The 19,861-nt window shown below is 53.0% G+C and overlaps 1 protein-coding gene and 1 long non-coding RNA gene across 6 annotated transcripts in view; one reads left to right on the plus strand and one right to left on the minus strand.

Annotated features, from left to right (window-relative positions):
• LOC116957737 (sodium/potassium-transporting ATPase subunit beta-1-interacting protein 3-like) overlaps positions 1-1,324 on the minus strand; it is a 175,723-nt gene extending 174,399 nt beyond the window's left edge. The window contains exons 1-2 of one of the 5 annotated variants that reach the window (XR_012930004.1): positions 904-1,324; positions 497-645 (exon numbers count right to left, since the gene is read on the minus strand). Coding sequence is in view for 3 of the 5 variants with exons in the window: in XM_076053257.1 (XP_075909372.1) it covers positions 497-553 (57 nt within the window). In the remaining 2 variants the exon portion in view is untranslated. The other 4 variants (XM_076053257.1, XM_076053275.1, XM_032980066.2 and 1 more) reach the window with 4 other exon arrangements.
• A 130-nt stretch (positions 1,325-1,454) lies between these two features.
• LOC142905983 (uncharacterized) lies at positions 1,455-19,000 on the plus strand. Its single transcript, XR_012930014.1, has 2 exons — positions 1,455-1,626; positions 18,809-19,000. It is a non-coding gene; the product is annotated as an uncharacterized LOC142905983 (long non-coding RNA).
• Positions 19,001-19,861: the final 861 nt, after the last annotated feature.

The following is a 19,861-nucleotide window of genomic DNA, read 5'->3' on the forward strand; positions in this document are numbered from 1 at the left end:
CGCGCGCCCCGAGGCCAAAGCCGTGCGCCGAGTGCTCACCACGCGCGCACTCGCGTACGCGCTCACCGCGAGCACGTTCGCCGACTTCCCCGGCGTGGAAAGCGCTGCCGCGCGCAGCCGCGCGGGATGCGCGCCGCTGCGCTCCACGAGACGCGCACCGCGCTCCGAGCTTGCACGCGACTCGCGAGCGTCGCGTTGACATTTCGGTTCGTGTCGCGACTCACCCGTGGCGAGTCGGCGAGTCGGCGTCACGGTGACGGTGTCGTCGAAGTAAAGGTCAGCTGAGCACCCGGTAGCATCGCTGTGGGTGTGAGTCACTCACCCCACTCACTCGGCCGCTCACTCACTCGCTCACATTATCACTCGCTTGCCCTCGCACTCACTCATCTCAGCAACTCGATGGCTCGTTCAACTACCCATACGGCCACTCGCTCATCCGCTCGCTCACCCACTCAGCCACCAACCTACACATTCACCCACTCGCTCGGTCACTCACCAGCTGTATGCTGCACAGAATAACTAAGGCACAGCGTCCCGTGCAGTGGAACGCCATGGCCTGGGAGGTTCGTGAAGGCAGCGTGGAGAGACGCAGAGCTCCCGTTGCGAGACTTGGAGGAGCCGACACAGCCCTGGGCAGCTCCGATCCTTATTGCAAAGACAAACGCAGACATTGGCACTGACGCACACGTACACGCACACACACGTGCGCACAGCGCTGCTGGCTACCTTTGTGAAACTGCCTTTGCTGCTCCACGGACTCGCTCGGCAGTCGCGAACGACAAAACATTCTAATCAGAGGTGTGCGTAGTAGCAGTGGTATAACCATGGTATTACCACATTGTTCGAATAGGTCATCATTCCACGCCAACAACGACACCGGAAAAAAATGTAAGAATTAAGCACCTAATGTCGTGTCGAGCAGAGTCCGTGTCAAGCCAGGCTACAGCCTCTCAGACATCCATCCCCGGTGTTTATGTCCAGAGGGACATAGCGGCTCGCTACAGCGTTCAGTCCCACCACTACTTGGGGAATTGTGGAGGAAGCGAAAGCGGCAGAGGAGGTAGCAACAACCACCAGCAGCAGCAGCACCACCAGCAGCAACCACCACCAGCACCACCACCACCAGCAGCAGCACCAGCAGCACCACCACTAGCACCACCAGCAGCACCGCCAGCAGCAGCACCACCACCAGCACCACCACCACCAGCAAGCAGCAGCAGGAACCAACACCACTAGCAGCAGCAACAGCAACCAGCAGCAACAGCAACCAGCAGCATCAGCAGCAGCCACGAGCGGCTGTTTGTGTTGCGGAGTGCCCGCTGCTGCTCCCAGCCGGGGAAGCTCCCCCCCCCCATCTCCCCTCCTCCTCCTCCTCCACCGACTCCCCTCCTCCTCCCCCCCGACTCCCCTCCTCCTCCCCCCCGACTCCTCTCCTCCCCCCCCCGACTCCTCTCTCTCTCCCCGCGTGGCTCGGCGGGGGCACCGCTGGAGGGCGCTGCTGTAGCGGCGCGGGGCTCGGGTTGGACCTCGGTGGAGCCCTCAAAGCCTGAGCCCCCCCCCCCCCGCCCCGGTTCGCCCCCCACCCCCGTGGATGCGTCCTGAAGGCAGCAGCAGAGTCACGAGGCAGTAAGTCCGCACGCTGCCGCGTGAGTCGGGGTTGTGTCGCGTGATGTCCCGACGTTTCGCTCCACGTGCCGGGGAGCTTCACAAAGCTCTCCCAAAACAAACCCTGTGTTTAGATTCGCGGTAAGACGCTGTGGTTCGCGCGGTATGAATGGAGCCGGGACATGTAGTTCACGTTATCTGGTTTCGTTGCAAATCGCAGATCCGTGAGAGGTGAAGGCCGCTCGGAGAGACGTGCATCCAGCAGTGGATAAACCATGCCTGATTATATATGCAAATGAAAGTGGAGTGGTGGCGTAGTGGTTAGCGCGCTGTGTAATGAACGCGGCAACCTGGGTTCGATTCCCGGCCACGGATGACATCGAGCTGCGAGCGATACCCAGAGCCGTCGTGATCCGTTTCCGCCCCTTCACCAACCCGCACTGATCAGCGTGGGGAGGCATTCATGCAGCAGTGGAATCAGGGCTGTGCAAATATATTTTTTAAATAAAATAATGCGGAGAAAGTAATATAAATACACTAGCTCTCCTACCCGGCTTCGCCCGGGACTTGGATTCACCACGCCCGGCCGCCTTTGTCTCCCCAGTGGCGATGTTCAGACACCACACCAGTTACTCGTTTGAGGCTGAGTCGACCTAGGGGAGGCCCAGGACCGGTTCAAATAATCGTCACCGGTGGTGGCCGTGAGCGGGAATCGAACTCGGGTCGCCAGGTTCGTAGCGCGCGCGCTAACCACTACACTACAATGCGTTAGGCTTCCACGTGCGTGGGTCACGTGACAGGTTTGACGTCACAGCTCACTTGCCGTGCAAATAAAATATTCATTATTGAGCTCCCACCCCCCCCCCCCCCAAAAAGTGTATTTTTATAATGTTTGCATGGTGTACAGTCTGGAAAGTACCCACATGGCAAATTTGCAGTTTGTTGCATGTCGGGAAGTACGCTAAACATTTTGAACAGAGACACATTCACGACTTTGCTTTTTATATAATATGGAGATATACGATCAAAAGCTAAAATAGAAAGATACAAACGAGAGGGTCCAAACGAGACATACAAAATGGATCCTTGAATTTAATCACTTTCATGAGTCTGGACACTTGACTGATGTCGATTTACCTCCCTTCAGATGCCAATTACGTGCCTGATAATTACTCAACGCGTGCCTGAATGCTAAACAAATAAACGTAAATCAACGTAATTAACTAATAATGAACTATATATACCGCGTGGGATGTACGCGCGCACACACGCAGGTGCCTCAACATAAACGAGCTCTCGAAGTCACGTGGGACGGGTTTGCTCATCATCAGGCGCGTGAAGCGGGAAGCGGGAAGCATTTGCAGGGCTGCAAATGCTTCGCTCTCGACGCGACTCCCCCCCCCCCCTCGCGTCTCTTCTGTGATTTTTTTTGGGGATACACAAAACGCAGCCGCCACGTGTTTCGTCTCGGGCTGTAAAAGAGCGACGTCAAAATTCCGCCTACGCCTCGCGCCATGCGACGGGGGATGATTCCCTCGAGTTTCACCCCCCGCCCCGCCTCATCAGCAGGCCCCACACCGACCGCTGGTCGGCTAGGCTGCCTCTGAGTAGGGTTTTTTTTTTATCGACGCAAGGCACTAGCACTAGCGGGCTACGTACGCATGTTCGTAATGCGGCATTTGTGCACCCCTCCGTTCGCATAACTCTACGCATTCGTCAATAACACTGCGTGAAAAGGAATACACATCGAGTGCAATTGCCCCAAAACGTCGCCTATTACATACATCGTTTTTCTTCTAAGTCTGCGTTATTGACGAATGTGTTGGGTTCCGTTTGTTTATTTGTTATTGTTGTTATTTGTGCACCACAGCCAACGCAGCAGGCGGCATCGCCAAATAATTTTGTTCACGGGCCGTGGCTGCCAAAAACGAATCCCGGGACAGCGTTGCGGACACTGTTTGGACTGAAATTAAGCACTGGCTCTGCCATACACTGCGACGTTTGGCCAATTCCATTGAAACGTTGCACCTGCGTTATTGTTGAACGCAGTACTAATGTTGACAGGAGCGTTGGTGCCATGGTGAGCGCCAAGTGATGTTAATTTTGTGAAGTATGGTCTAATAACCACCGTGGCAGATAGGGCGTGGCAAGGCCTTCGTTCAGCAGTGAATTGAGAAACGCGCTGGAGTTTATTGTTACCGCGATAATAAACTATACCTTTACAATGTATCATACGTGACTTCATGGAGCGTGAAGAAGTAGGCAACATACTCTCCAGAGTGGAGGCCCTTCTACCAGCAGTGGCGTGAGCAAAGCAATTGCAGGGCTGCGCCTTTAACGTGTTTTATATATATACATTTTAAAAAAAGTCGAAGAGTATCACAACAAATCATTTCTCTCCGGCCTTGTCTGTGACTCCTGAATAAAGCCAGAGACGCCGTCTTCATCCTCGGATGTATCACAGTCGGTATCTGTCGGCGCTATAGAGGAAGAGGCCGAGTGAGAGTGAAACACAAACATGTCCTACATTCTTAATGCATCCAATCAATCATGCTTAGTTACGGCCGCATTATTATTATTCCACTTCTACTTATACAATTTTAAATGGGTTTTTTGTGTAAACAAAAACTAATGACAAGTCGTTTGCATGGTAATTAAAAAAAAAACAGTGCCCAGCAATATATACTAATTTGTTTTAAAGCACGGTACATTGACGTGTTAGAATCGTTGCAGAGGCTACTTCGGGATATTAAGAACTTATCCCATTTTAGTCGCGAACAGCCATATTTCTCGTGTTTTGCATTACGCACAACCCTTTGTCAATCCACTTCTGAATGAATGCCTTTCCACGCTACATCTGGCATGGCAGTTGTTTGCCATACTTCCCCACACTGGTCAAATACAGGTTGGTAAAGGAAGGATGCTCACCGCCGGTTGTGATCTCACTCGCCACTCACATTGTGCCATGGTCGCCAATCAAACTCTGGGCGCGCAATAGCGCGATGCGCTAACCACTGCACCACCGCTCCACCGAACGTGAGCCGCATGGCATCAGGTCGGGGGGGGGGGGGCTCACGCATTGCTGGCGAGTGCTCGCTCTCGTCCTATTTGTTGGTGAAATCGTCCCCCCCCCCCCCCACGTCTCCATCGGTGGAGGCGCGGGGGTACGGGACGGGGTCTGCAGGGTGCCGCGTCGCGTCTCGGCGCTTTCGTCATCTCGCCCCCGGCACGCTGGCAGCGGTGCGTGCGCTCCGATGTCGATGGGAGGTACCCACTCCCTAGTCAGACATTTAACCGCTGCGTGAGGCTGCGGTTATTCTCTCTCTCTCTCTCTCGCTCTCTCGTGTCACGTCTTTGCCGCGGTGACAATCGTTTCAAGTGCTTTCAAAAAATAAGTGTCCGACTTATTCTTTGAAGTTTCGTGAATGGTGGTTATACGAAAGCGATGCTTTGCGAAGGAGACTGTGGAAGCATTATCCCTGCCCTGCAACACCCACGCGTTCTCAAAGACACGATCCCTGGCTTGTGTCTGCTACGAACGCCACTCACACGCTGACGATCCTGAGTCGTTCTTCGACACAGCAGCATCTCTTACCGAGTCAGCACACAGCGTGAATTCCCGCTGTAGAAGTTCACCGTGCTTCAAATTGTAACGCAGTCAAATTGACAGCACGACTTTGTAAATACGGGTTATTTTATTGTTAAAATAAGGATGCATTAAAGTAATCAGCGACTACGATACATTACTGTACGTTAAGTAGAATCACGCACAGCAGTCTCTCTACGTTACGGTATATGCCTCGCTGTCACATTCATCTCCCTCTTTATCAAGATCTAATTTTCAGCCCTTGGTATCACAGGGTCAGCAGCATCTGATTCAATCTTCCACCAGCTATCTGCTGTTGTCTACACACACGGCTTATATGTGATCATGAGAAAACCACCCAGCATGCACAAAACGATCCCTCTACGCGGCCCGCACAGCACACCGAGGCCCTCATCCAGCAGTGGGTTGGGACAAAAGCGCTGTCCACGTACATACACCACGCGCGCGTGTCATGTTACCGGGGTCACGCCAAGGCTTATAATTGTGATGGACTGACCTCGGCGTGGCGACCTTTCTCTCTGTTTCATTTCCTTACTGCTTGGCCTGCCAACGTGGGTGGGGGGTGTCTGTGGGTGGGGGGACTCTGACCTCAGCACTCGCTTCCCACGTGGCATTTGGGTGACACAAGCCAAGGCCGCCTCATCGTTCTCCCTGAATTATTACGTTGAGTCTCGTCCGCTCCGATTTATTTCCGAGCATTTCGTTTGATTCACGCGCCTGTCATTTAATTGCATCACATTTCCCAATAAAACACCGCACCTCTTTCAAATACGTACATCATGCGCGTTCCTCCTTCCTCTTTACAAATTGCCCGCGCATCTGCTCCGTCTGAAACTATCGACATGCCCTAATGCGTAACCTATACGCATGCTGACATGGGTCTCTAGGTATTGGCTCGTCCGATCAATAAACCTGCTGCCGTTTGTATCCCTACATTTATTTAACTAATGCGCCGCTCTATTCGCTTACCCCGACGCTGCTATCAAAATCACGTTTTGTTTCCGAAGCGTTCCCTGGGCTACGCGGGAATTAGCGTCGCAAATATAATCTGCAAACTATGAAGCCGCGTGCCAGTGGCATCGTGACACGTTAACGTTTCAATTCATGCCCAACAGTCTTTTTTTTTATTTCTTCCGTGAGACGACGTATCCCAGCGCGGTGGATGTGACTGTTGCTCCGATGCGGGCGTTTGCCGAACACATCTCAAAGCCGAGCCGCGGTGCGCCCTGGCAGGCGTGGCTGGAAGCTGCCCAACTCGGAGATTATTGTGAGTGCAGACACTGCCATCTGCCGATCGCTGCAGCCCTCACACCGCCCCCACCCCCCGTGCCCTCCCCGCCCCCTCGCACTGCGATCGCCTCCACCACAACTCGTGCTGCCGACTTCTCCACTGTGAGCGATAGCCTCGCTCGACTCACGCCCCGTGCCTCTTCGCGCAACAGGCGCCAGAAATACGCGATGGCGTTTCTGCGACTTGATGTTTCACTGTGAATGGATTTCTCGATGCAATTCGTTGATGCCTGTGTACCGTCTTAGATTCGTTCCAATTTACATTTTTTCGTTGATGCCTGTGTACCGTCTTAGATTTGTTCCAATTTAAATTTGGTTATTCATTAGTCGCTTCATTGTGTTGCTTGCTTTTTTTTTCGTACGTTACCGCTTTTGTCACTTTGGCGACCCGAGTCGTTCTTGCGAGTTGAGACTCCGCCGTCTATACATCGATCCACCTGAGTTCTCGCCCTGGTTAGACGAACTCAACTTGAAACGTGAATCAGAGCAAACCAAGGATGCCGCTGCTCGCCGTCGATTAAGGCCACGTGCCCACTCCATTCAGAATCTGATTCTCGCATCGGGAACAGCGGCACGACGCCCGCGGAGTTCTCGAGCTGTCTTGAAGCCAGATGGCCATGGGGGGGGGGGGGGGGTGGTGTGCGTGATAATCGAAAAGATGAGTTGGCGATGCCCTCCTCTGAGAAAGCGAGCGATCTGCTGACGTCCTTTCGGCATCCGCCTCTCAGGCCAGGAGCCCCAGACAGCAGCAGCAGCCACGGCCTCAACGGTCCAGCAACTCGTGGGGCTCTTCACCGCTTCACAATCAACGCTGGTTTCATCAAATGTAGGAGATTCGTAATAGCGACGCTTTCGTAAAGGAAACTACATAGTCAAAGGTAGCGTGAGAATACAGAGCGATAGTCAATTCAAAGACGTGAGCGGGTTCTTCAAACGCGGCGAGTTTGTGCGGAGCTACTATCGAAATTGAAACGCAGTCGTCAAATCGGAATGTGTGACTCCGCTTACAGTTCTTATCTGTGCACAAACTTGTCCCGGAGAATGGGAAAGACGATAGGGGGGGGGGGGATCAATAGGAATTTCCGTGGTGATGATTGATTTCCAGTCTTTCTTGTTTAAACGCCAGGCTCAGCAGTAGTTCACCATTCCCTTTGCGCCTCAGTGTGTCAGCTGATATGCAGATGCACTAATTTGAAAGAAAAAAAGTTCCTGGGGTCATTCATCACCATTTAAAAAAAAAGCTACGTTGTAGGGTGATCTAGCAAGCTCCTCTGTCTCGTACAAAATAAACTCGTCGTGTTTAATGACGTTGCAGCGGTCTTATCTTGATTTATATATAACGGCCTATTCCAAGGGCGCGCTATACGAGCAATTCTAAAATTGCACACACGATGATGGTGGCTGAAATAACGAGTGCCGACCTTGACAGTGGTCTCACGAGCGGGGAAAGGCTTCCAACTCCCAGCGTGCATTGTCGTTGTCCATGTTTTTGTTGTTCACGTGTAAAGTAATGATTCGTTGCGAGCGCTGCCTGTCAAACACACACACACACTAATGCCGGCTTCGTTCGAACTGGCAGCTGTCAAAACTGAGACCGCAGAGGGGCCCCGTCAGACGTCGCATCCTCAACAGCGAATCGGCGCCCACGGCCGTCGCGCGCGCTCCAAATCGTCACGCGCCGGCAGAAAACGTTTCCGGCCAATTTACCCATTACCCTCTGTTAATGTTGAGCTGTCGGAAGAAAAAAAAACACATTTTAATTGGCCTGCTTTTAATTATTTCTTTTACAAAAACAAAAAAAAGGCTTTCATATAATGTACCGGTCAATTCTAAAAAGAAAAAGTATCCCGCATTGGTGATCATGGCTTAAATAATAATAATAACAGCGTCGGGCTTAACACATTATTCTTGCCAAGCCAGTAGATAAGACAGTTGATAATGCACTGAACGCAATGACCTAACATCCTCTGACAGGAACAAGATATATACACGAACATCCCGATAACAGAACATATCGTAAGACTTCAAAAAGGAGAGCAAGCTATTTGCAATGATCCTGATACACTTTCGATCGTCGACCATTCATCGACAATTTCACTGCTGTATGAGGTCCAATTGTTAAACGATCCCCAGGGTCTCGACAAACTTCAGGAGGACCTGCCACCCACACAGGCGAGGTTTACCTCCACGCTCTTACATGGTTTTAGTGTTGAACCATTTTCAAAATCTCATTTTACGGCATATTATTTGCACAGCCTTTATCAATCGACTGCTGGATGAAGGCCTCCTCACACTGTTATCTGCTGTGGAAACTTTGGGACCATATTTCACCGCAATGTTCATTGTGGAGTGGTGGAGGGGGTCACCCAGGACCGGGTAGGATAATCACAAGCAACTGATACTAACCGTGGCAGGTAATTGAAGACAGGTTGTTGGGTTAATAGTCGAGTGTGCAACCCACTGCGCGTTGCCTCCCCTTTAGCTGATATCATATGGTCCAGCGTTTCTCAAATCCAGACCTCACGAACCCAAACCGCGATCCACCTCGTCGCGATTACCAATCTTTTCTACTCATTACACATTATTCGGTGATGCCTTACATGGGTAGTGGTGCACGAACACAACAACAACAACAACAAAACTCAACCACACTTCACGCACCTGATTTTTGGCATTCACGTGACGCTGTACCGTGGGAAGTTGGGAGGTGCAGGAGTTGATAGGCAACCCCAGTCACAGGTCACGTGTAATTGCGGGGCGCTGCCGCTCTGGGATACGCGTAGCGAATGACCCCGATGCCGGCTTCTGGTCGCGTCCGCTCGGCGCCGTCCGTCACGGTGCGCACGCAGCTCCAGAGGGGTCAAGGCAGGGAGTGAAACAGTGCCGGCAACTCATTACAGCATCTCAGGCACTTGATTAAGATTGGCTGATTTGCTAATCCGAAGCAATTTGTCTCTTGCATTACACCGTTTGCCAATCTCCAGCTCCAATTAGCGCAATTGTATAAGTCAGGAGTTTTTTTTAATCGGTCAGTCGATGGCGTGAGTTATTATTGTGATTTATACAGCGTGCCTGACGGCATTGGGGGAGAGCGCCGGGGCGGGGGGGAGCGCTCACACGGAGCTCCCCTAAGATCCATATCGCTCGTCCACCTCTACACAATATAAACACGATGGGATAAAGACGGCGTTTCGTGGCGACTGCATCTCAAGCCGCTGCACAACGAGCGGGACACGCATGCGCCACGCGGGGATGAAGAACATGGAGGTATCCAGAATGTCTAAAGGACTAAACGAAACTATTTTTTTTATCTTACCACTGAGCTATGTAGCTCGTTTTCAAAAGCTACCTCGCCACAAATGTGGAAATTTCTGGCAGCGGCCAAATACTCTAAACGCCGTGATGTTGATTCTAAATGTGGAGGGTAAAACCGGAGGACCCGGAGAAAAATCCACGCGACCACGGGGAGAGAGACACCGCAAACTTCAAATATACAGCGGCAGCAGCAGGCGTCTGGGTCGGGATCGAACATATCCACGACCTCCTGCATACCAGGCGAAGCAGTTAACATCTCGCCATTGTTTATTAAACAATACATTACGGGTGGAGCAGAGCAGTGGCGTGGTGTAGGAATGGGGCTCAGTGCAATGGAATTAAATGCCCCCCTCCCCCCGTCCACACTCACACCTCTCTTTGCAACCCAGCGACAGGGCCCCTCCGGCCTCCTGGGCCCCAGTGCAGTTGCACCGCCTGCACACTCAATAACTGCGCACACGGTGGGAGGGGGGGGGGGGAAAGTCGGTCATCGGCAGCGGAGGTGGGTAAGGTCTCTTTTTTTTCAAGGTAACACAATTGCTGAGCACACGGGACACAAAGGTCCAACACGTCACACGACCAGCAACAAACAGCACTGTCAGAGTTGTAATAGACGAGTTAGCATGCCTCTAATATTGAGCAAGGTTATTATTGTTGTTATAAGAGCTTGGGGAAAAGTGACGATGGCAGATAATTCCAAATTTGGGGCAGTGCGAGGGAAGAAGCAGAGAGAGAGAGATTGTGACAGGCTCAGGGAAGGACTGGATCCACGTGCCACTTTGGCAGCTGAGGGCACCACGTGGGGTTCCCACGGAGTTCCGACGGAGTTGAGGCGTGTCCTGGTTGGAGTGCCACGGTGGCCAGATGTTAACTCCCTCGCCTGGTGTACAGGAGGTCGTGGGTTCGATCCCGACCCTGACGCCCGTTGCATATTTGTAGTTTGCGTGTCTCTTCCTGTGGTCGCGTGGATTTTTCTCCGTCTCCTCCGGTTTTTCCCTCCACATTTAGAATCAACATCACGCGTTTAGAGTATTTGGCATCTATACATTTCCACACGATAAGCCACTTGGTTGAGCGATCATTTTCATGATCGCTCAATCATTTTCATGATCGCCAAGTCTCTTCTGAAAACGAGCTAGTCGCAGCTCAGTGTAAAATTAAACAGTTGTATCTTGACTTAAAACTTTGGTGACTGCAGGAATTAATATTCTATGGTTCTTTCGGTAAAGTCACGTAGATAGGGGCCGTCCATAAATGACGTCACGCGATTTTGGACGATTTTTGACCCCCCCCCCCCCTCGTCACGCTGCGTCACAAAAAGTCAGACCCCCCCTCAAATATGACGTCACCCAAATAATAAAACATGCTTCAAATCGCTTTAAACTATTGTCATTGGAGTGCGTATTTAATGTGGCGCTGTTGTAGGAGAAAACATTTATTTAAAAGTCTATTTAATTAAGTAGAACGTGTCGTCTATATTTATTTAAAGTTGCGCATTTTTATGTGACGTCACATTTTTCACCCCCCCCCCCCTCGTCACACATCGTCACAAATGTCTGACCCCCCCCCCCACCTAGGTGCGTGACGTAATTTATGGACGGCCCCATAGAAAAAAAATAACAATAAAATAATAATAAAAAATTAAGTGAATAAAAATATCACGACGTTTCGATCGCAACAACACAAGCGGTCGTCATCAGCAACAGGAAGGATGACGACCGCCCGTGTTGAGATGTATTCACTTTATTTTGTATTATCTCTATTGTGATTGTTTTTCTATCTAGGTGACTTTACCGGCAGAACCATAGAACATAGTTGTATCGTTGATGTTGCTTGTTGCTCGGAGCTCGCTGCTGCCTGTCGCCCTGGGCCCCGATTCGGCCACACGGAGCTCCGCGCTCCGCGACTCTAACGAGCTGAGCGTGCCACTCAGCGTGGCACAGCCGATAGACTTATCACCATCGTCACCCCCTCCCTCCTCCTCCTCCTATTATCGCGCTGTTATTGCGCACGCCGCGGAGTGTGAGGGAATTATTCGAGCGACTGTGCAAGCGGATGCACCGTTGTTGTTGTTGTTGTGCGAGAGCTCCACTTATTCACAATTACGGGTCTGTGCCTGAGGATGGTACAAAACGAGCCATCTTCCCACGCGTAGAGCAGGGCTGCAATTATCGGGGAGGCTGACCCCCGTCCCCTCGCTCACGTGGGATCCACTGCTCCCCTCTTCCGTGTCATGGGGAGGGTTACTGCTCACCGGCTCCCCCCATTCGCTGCGGCCCCTCGGGGCATGATTTAAAGGGCTGGCGCGTAGCCACCAAAATTCGATTCGGCTACCTGTGCCCGGCGCCGCGCACAAATCGCACGCGTGGGACCCGGGGTCGGGGGTCGGAGGGCAGGGGGCGTCACTCGTTACCCACGCAGCCGATTGGAGGAGGTGCCCCGGAGCTTGTTTAAAGGGCTGTGTGAAGAACCTCGCGGATACGCCGCCCGTGCACCTCTCGCACACGCTAACCACGAGCTACACAGTTAATCTCGCATGCACGATGCCCATCTACCTCGCGTACACGTTAACTACGAGCTACACGCAGCGGCGAGCGCACACACGCGGGTAAAACACACGCTCGTGCGCGAACACAGGATAGCACAACGAGAAGGCTCACAGCACCGTGCACTCCTCTCCGCACTCGCAGGGACGACACGACAAAGTTTATTGACTACCGGCGATTTATTCTCCGCGAATAACGTAGCTAAACTACCCGTGTCAGTGTGGGCCAGCAGGGCAGGTCTAACCTATCTCCCGGTGGTCTAGGACTCAATCTGCCCCGTCTCTCTCTAATCATTCTCCCTAAGGATATCCCCCTTAATCTTACCTCTCTCTTACGCACTCACGGTTCGACTCCGAGGTGTAGGAAGCCGTGGGAAGGCGAGGCTGCATGTAGTCCTCGCTGGGAACGGGGCCTGGCTGCGCTGCGACTCGTCTCACGGACGATCCAGTAGCAGGCACGATGACTCCTCCGATCCTTGATTCCAGAAGAACCCGACTGCCCTGCCCCTACCTTCCCTGCCCTTTTTATGGTCCCTACATCAAAGATAACGTGCCGTTAATCCGCTGGCCTCTCGTCCAATCGGGGGCCTCGGATTTCCCGCTCCTCGCTAATCCGATCGGTGCCCTCTCCGACGTCCGCTTTGTACCCACGCTGTGCAAGGGGAGGGCCCCCTGCCTTCCCGCCGCTCGCTACTCCGCCCCACCCCCTACCGGCCTGCTGACCCGTGCGTGTTTTGGGTGCTTCCTATCCGCGGTGGCTCAGCGGCCCCGTCGTGACCACGTGATTACAACCCAAGTCACGGCGCCGTGGTGCGAGTTAGCCTCGGGGGAGGTCGCCCAATTCCCTGGTCGCAGGAAACCGTGAAGTTTGGTCCCATGAGAGGGCTTCTGGGTGAAAACCTGTCGGCCAGGTGACCTCCCCTCGGGGCTCTATGTGGGGGTGTGTGTGTGTTCATGTGGGGGCTCTATGTGTGTGTTCATGTGGGGGCTCTATGTGTGTGTGTGTGTGTGTTCATGTGGGGGCTCTATGCGTGTGTGTGTTTGTGTTCATGTGGGGGCTCTATGCGTGTGTGTTCATATGGGGGCTCTATGCGTGTGTGTTCATGTGGGGGCTCTGTGTGTGTGTGTTCATGTGGGGGCTCTATGTGGGTGTGTGTGTGTTTATGTGGGGGCTCTATGTGGGTGTGTGTGTGTGTTCATGTGGGGGCTCTATGTGGGTGTGTGTGTGTGTTCATGTGGGGGCTCTATGCGTGTGTGTGTTCATGTGGGGGCTCTATGTGGGTGTGTGTGTGTATTCATGTGGGGGCTCTATGTGGGGGTGTGTGTGTGTTCATGTGGGGGCTCTATGTGGGTGTGTGTGTGTGTTCATGTGGACGGGTTCCGCAGGATTGGAAGGATGCCCTGGTGGTCCCCCTTTTTAAGAAGGGGGACCGCACAGACCGTAACAACTACAGGGGCATCTCACTCCTCAGTGTGCCGGGAAAGGTCCTGGCAAGGATTATTCAGCATCGCCTTGTCAGGCACGCTGAGGAGAGGCTTGCGGAGCCCCAATGCGGTTTCAGGATAGGGCAGTCCTGCACAGATGCCATATTTTCTGTCCGTCTGCTACAGCAGAGGTGTAGGGAATTCCAACAAGACCTACATCTCTGCTTTATTGACCTGGTCAAGGCCTATGATACCATCAGTAGGCCTGGGCTCTGGGTCGTTCTTCGTGCTTTTGGAGTACCTGACCCTCTGCTCACGATCATTAAGGACCTTCATGATGGTGAGCGGGCCCGGGTAAAACTACGTGGCCGGGAGTCAGAGCCATTCCCTGTACACCTTGGGGTGCGACAGGGATGTCCTCTGGCTCCCACATTATTTAACATCTATTTTGACCATGTAGTTCGTGAAGCCTTCAATAGCTGTACTGGGGGAATCTCCATATGGTACAGATATAATGGGAGGCTGATCGATGCCCGGGTGCGGTCAAGGGATGGCTCCCTATTGCTCAACCACGTTATGTATGCTGATGATTTGGTAATAGCTGCTCAGTCAGAGGAGGAGTTGGAGACGCTGCTGCTGAGACTGGAGCGTGCCACTAAGAGGTGGGGCCTTACCCTCAGCCCCACCAAAACTAAGCACCTGCCTGGGTATTTTGTACCATCGGACACTCCACCCCCACAACTCCCGATCGGTGATGGGGCAGTTGTGGAGAGAGTGGAGAGTTTCCCATACCTGGGCAGTGTGCTTATGACTGGCTCCAGTTTAACAGCAGAGGTCTCACTCCGAATCAGTCGAGCGGCAATATCTTTTCATCGGTTGCGTAACGCTGTGTGGAAGCTACCTGGTCTGTCGCTCCGCACGAAGCTTCAGGTCTTTTCGGCCACGGTCATTCCCTCCCTTCTCTACGCTTGCGAAACGTGGACCCCCCTAATGGAACATCTTCGCCGGTTAGAAACATTTAGGCTGGCCTGCCTACGATCCATCCTGGGTTTAACCAGACTGGATTGTGTGAGGAGCTCACAAATCCTTGAAAGATCTGGACAAGGTCCCATCGGTGAGCTCCTCCGGCGGGCAAGGCTGCGATGGCTGGGTCATGTAGCCCGCATGCCCAGCCACCGCATGCCGAAACAGCTTTTGTTCGGCCGGATTGAGGGGGCAAAGCGGGCGCGGCACGGGCTAGAGAAGAGATGGAGTGATGTGGTACAGGAGGACGTGGAGCTGAGTGGACTTGCCGATGACTGGTACCAGCAGTGTCAAGATCGGCCTCTGTGGAGGAGGCTCGTGAAGGATGCTACTGGGCAGTTGGAGGTAGTCGCCCTCCAACAATAACGGAGGGCGGAGGAGCGACGCTCACAACAACGAGCGGAGCGCCGGGTGGCTAAAGCACAGCAGGTTGGCACAGTAGGGGGCACAGGTGGTGCATCAGCCAGTCATCTCAGTCAGTCGACCCGTGGCACCTGGGTCTGCCCCGTGACCTGCCGGCGGGCGTTCGACACTTCACGTGGCCTCAGGGTGCACATGGCCTGGCACAAGCGTCGTGGTGACGTCACCGCCACTTAGTGGCGAATGGCGGTTGTTGTTGTTCATGTGGGGGCTCTATGTGGGGTGTGTGTGTTCATGTGGGGGCTCTATGTGTGTGTGTGTTCATGTGGGGGCTCTATGAGGGTGTGTGTGTGTTCATGTGGGGGCTCTATGTGGGGTGTGTGTGTTCATGTGGGGGGTGGTGAGGGAGGAGCAGCGTCGGCCCCGTCGCTCGGAGGTGGCGGCGTCGCGGCCACGGAGTGGTCAGGACGGCCTCGCTGCTGCTGCTGCGGCATCGCAGTGGCCGGCACGGCTCCGACGGAGCGGCTTCACTGCTGCGGCACCACACAGTGCTTTCTCGAGTATACTGGCGATGTTTTATTCGCGGTCCCTTTGTTAAACCCACTGCTGGTGAAGCCTCCACCCCCCTCCCCCACCCACGCCGTGTCACGCATGTGTGGCTGTTTGACCATACATCACCACGCTCGTCAATGCAGCTTGGTTTGAAGGGGGTGTCCAGGAGCAGTTCACGTCCGGTTCGGGTATCGCTCGAGACTGATGGTAGCAGTGGCAGGGAATGAAAGTCAGATCGGCGGGCATTATGCCGCAGTGCGCTAACCACCACCGGTGCCACTGCAATACCTCCCCTGTGTAATGTATTCTACCTCATGCCATCCCCGTCATGAGACATGTTCTATCCACTGCTGCATGAAGGCCTCCCCAAACCTCCACCGCCATCCTCTCGCGATCTTGTGATGTAACAATCGGCGACCCGAGTTCGATTCCCGCTCACGGCCAACACCAGTATCGAATATTTGAACCGGTCCTGCGCTTCCTCGAGGTCGATTCAGCCTGAAATGAGTACCTGGAGCGGTGTGTAAAACATCGTTACTGGGGAGACAAAGGCGGTCGGGCGTGGTGCTGGCCACCCACCCCCTCGTGTGCCGTGTCTGCCTTCATAGGTGCTCGCTAGCAGCACTTGCCCCTACAGTCTGTTGAGGTTATAAGGGCGATCGTCGTCTTTATAGGAGCTCAAGTGTTCTCAGGCCAGCCGCGCGGAGCCGGAGCGATGGAACGCAGACGCCACCGCTCACAGTATACTGTGGACACGGGGCCATTTCACACTTATCAACACTCATCGGCAATTCAGAGTTGTGCGATGTGAAATCGTAAGGTTCCATCTCGTGACCCGTCTCGTGTCTTAAATGTGTGTAGCATCATCATCATCATCAGCAGCAGCAGCACACGACATATTTGTCCTGTGGCCTTTACCTTTCAAAAACAATCCAGAGCAGCAACAACAAAAACATTATCTGGTGCTGAGATAGCCCTTTAAAATACTCATCGTATCGATCTCTGTGTTTTAAGAGGCACCGTCGCTACAATCATGTTGACATTTTGACGGAAATTCCTTTTATAATGAAATTGCGCGGTCGTGAATCCGTTGCGAAAAGTTTGACTCGGTTTTGGAAATCTTTTTTTTTTGCTAACAAATGGAGCAGCAGATGAGTGTAACACCTGCGTTTGAATTGTATACAGTTGTGTATTACTATTGTAATGATTTATATAAAGCAATATACTACATGGCGCTGGGAATATATATACTGTATATCTTTTGGACCAAGTCAGTAAAAATCGATTCACACACATTGGTGGCATTTAGGGTCATGTTCCCGAATTTGCCAATTAATATCAAACTTGGCACGCACACACACGCAGCTTTATGCCATTAGATATCATACGCTAACCTACAAATGCATTTACACCATAGCTTCCGTGACAATCGCACGATGCAACATTTCGCAGCATCTCACAGGACTCATTAAAATGTATTCTATAGAAACGTGAAGTGACGGCTGCTCGTGAATGGATCGTCACGCCCGGTTACGCAGCGCCTTTCACACGGATCGCGCGATGTGCATCCGTGTTTGACAGGCGTCAACATCGAAGTTCATCAGGATTTCCCTTACGCGTGGTGCGATGTCATCGCCGGGTTTAGCATTCGTGAACATCGCTACAATCACCGGAGGCACGCTTTCAACATCTCCCGCCTCCTCCGATGCCTTTCATGCAACAACAAAAAATTCCCCGCGTGGTTTTAATCTAAAACTATCACTCGCATCGCCCATCCACTTTGTAAGAGGCTGCTGGGTTCAAGAGCTGCACCCCGCTAACGTGAGGCGAACACACGGATGACTGTTGTGACACGTATCTCATTCAATAAATGGTAATGTGTGTACTGTACACATATGAGGCATTAATCGCATTGGAATTATTATTACATATTATTTGACCATTTCGTGCGTTTTACGCAGATATAAAATATTTTGCGAGGTTAAATGTTCGATCCTGTAGACGATGTTATGCTGCATAATTTAATGCACATTGTTGTGTACGTGTGTGTACTTGTGTGTACGTGTGTGTAGGTGTGTACGTGTGTGTGTGTGTTGCTCACGGCCAGCACCCTGTGACGATTCGTTGAGCCTGTCCTGGGCCTCCCCTAGGTCGACTCAGCCTCAAATGAGTACCTGGTGCGGTGTGTAAACATCGCCACTTGGGAGACAAAGGCGGCCGGGCGTGGTGCTGGCCACCCACCCTCTCGTGTGCCGTGCCGGCCTTCATAGGTGCTCGCTAACAGCACTTGCCCCAAGAGTCTGTTTAGGCAACACGGGGGATCTTTGTCTTTGTGTGGCACCTGCTGGGTCTGTCTCGAGACCTCCTGTCTGCGATCCTTCGACACTTCACGTGGCCTCAAAGTGTACCTGGCCTGGCACAGGCCCCGTGGTGACGTCACCGTCACTTGATGACGAATGGCGAACATTGGTATTGGTGTGTACGTTAACTATGAAGGCCGGCACGGCACACGTGTAGGCCACCCGCCCCCTCTACGCCCGGCCGCCTTTGTTTCCCTAGTAGCGATGTTTACACACCACACCAGGTACTCATTTTCAGGCTGAGTCGACCTAGGGGAGGCCCATGACCGGATCAGATAATCGTCACCGGTGTTGGCCGCGAGCGGGGTTCGTAGCGCAGCGCGCTAAGCGCTACACTACCGCTCCCCATCGCTTCATAGGTGCTCGCTAACAGCACTTGCCCCAACAGTCTGTTTTGTCTATACGGGGGATCTTTGTGTGTGTACGCGTGTAAGGAGCCGTCCATGAATGACGTCACGCGATTTTGGACGATTTTTTGACCCCCCCCCCCTCAAATATGACGTCACAAAGCTCTGCCCCTTCCCCCCAAACCACATTTCCATTTTGAAAATAAAACATGCTTCAAATCGCTTAAAACTATTGTCATTGTAGTGCGTGTTTAATGTGACGCTGCACTCTGATGTTGTAGGAGTATTGTTATAACGATTCGTGTTGTTAAACAATTCAATATTTATTTAATGTTGCGCATTTTGATGTGACGTCACATTTCTCAACCTCCCCCCCTAGGTGCGTGACGTCATTAATGGACAGCCCCTAAAGCAGCCGCTGGTTCGTGGCTCCACGTTTCACCGCGTGTTTTCCCACTCTCAAGTGATAACGCGCGCACGTGGATTCATTTTTAAATGGAACACAAAGGCAACGTGTGGTGATGCTGCTGCTGCACTGGTGCTGGGTCTCTTGTAAATCTATGGGTCTCTGCGTGAATTGAATGGATCTCTTTCACTGAGTCTGTGGGACGAATGATCATGAGAACACAAAAGGCACGCGCGGCGGTGGTGGTGGTGGTGATGCTGCTGCTGCTGCTGCCCCGGTGCGAGGCTACACTCGACCAGCTGATGCTGGGAAATGGCGTGGGCTCCGTCTGCTGGGAGAGAGCGCCGATTATGATCGAGACACTTGCCAGCGCATTGCTGCAGCTATTCCCCTGTGCGCGTAAACCCCGAGGCTGGAGAGGCCCGAGACGGACGTCGCAGCTTCGCCAAACCGCAGCTGCGAGCCACTGCAGGTGTAAACGCGCGAGCCGTGTCTGTCCACGCGTGTCGCTTCCACGGACAGCAAACTCGCGGTCAACGCCGAGTCGGCCCTAATCTCCACGATGGACAACTCAGAAGTGGCGTTTCCGCGACTTTCCACGTGACTTTGAGTTTACATTTCCACTCAGAATCAGAATCTTGATTTATACTGGAGGAATCCGAGAAGCTACACAGCTCTCTCTCTCTCTCAGATCGCAGTTCTGACGTCGATCTCAGACTCCAGCCCGAGAAGTGAAACTGCCTGGAAGGACTCAGGACTGCTGCCTAAGCTGGCAACCATCTCGAGTTGGGAGGGGGGGGGTGGAAGGGGGAGGGGTGGGGGGCGGCAGTAGGGGGCATCTCGAGCGTGCACCACGCATGCCCCCCAACAGCCGACGTCACATTTCCGCCATACGCGCTGAACCCGTTCATCATTTGTCCAACGCCACGAGACGCGAATCGCAACTTGCCGGCAGCGGGAGTGCCACCGGCACACAGGCGGCCAGGTGGCACGCAATTCACCACGTGGGAGGGAGGGGGGGCAGCT

The sequence above is a fragment of the Petromyzon marinus genome, chromosome 3 (genome assembly GCF_048934315.1).
Source record: "Petromyzon marinus isolate PM22_M1 ecotype Great Lakes invasive population chromosome 3, UKy_Petmar_22M1.pri1.0, whole genome shotgun sequence".
NCBI classification, from domain to species: Eukaryota; Metazoa; Chordata; class Hyperoartia; order Petromyzontiformes; family Petromyzontidae; genus Petromyzon; species Petromyzon marinus.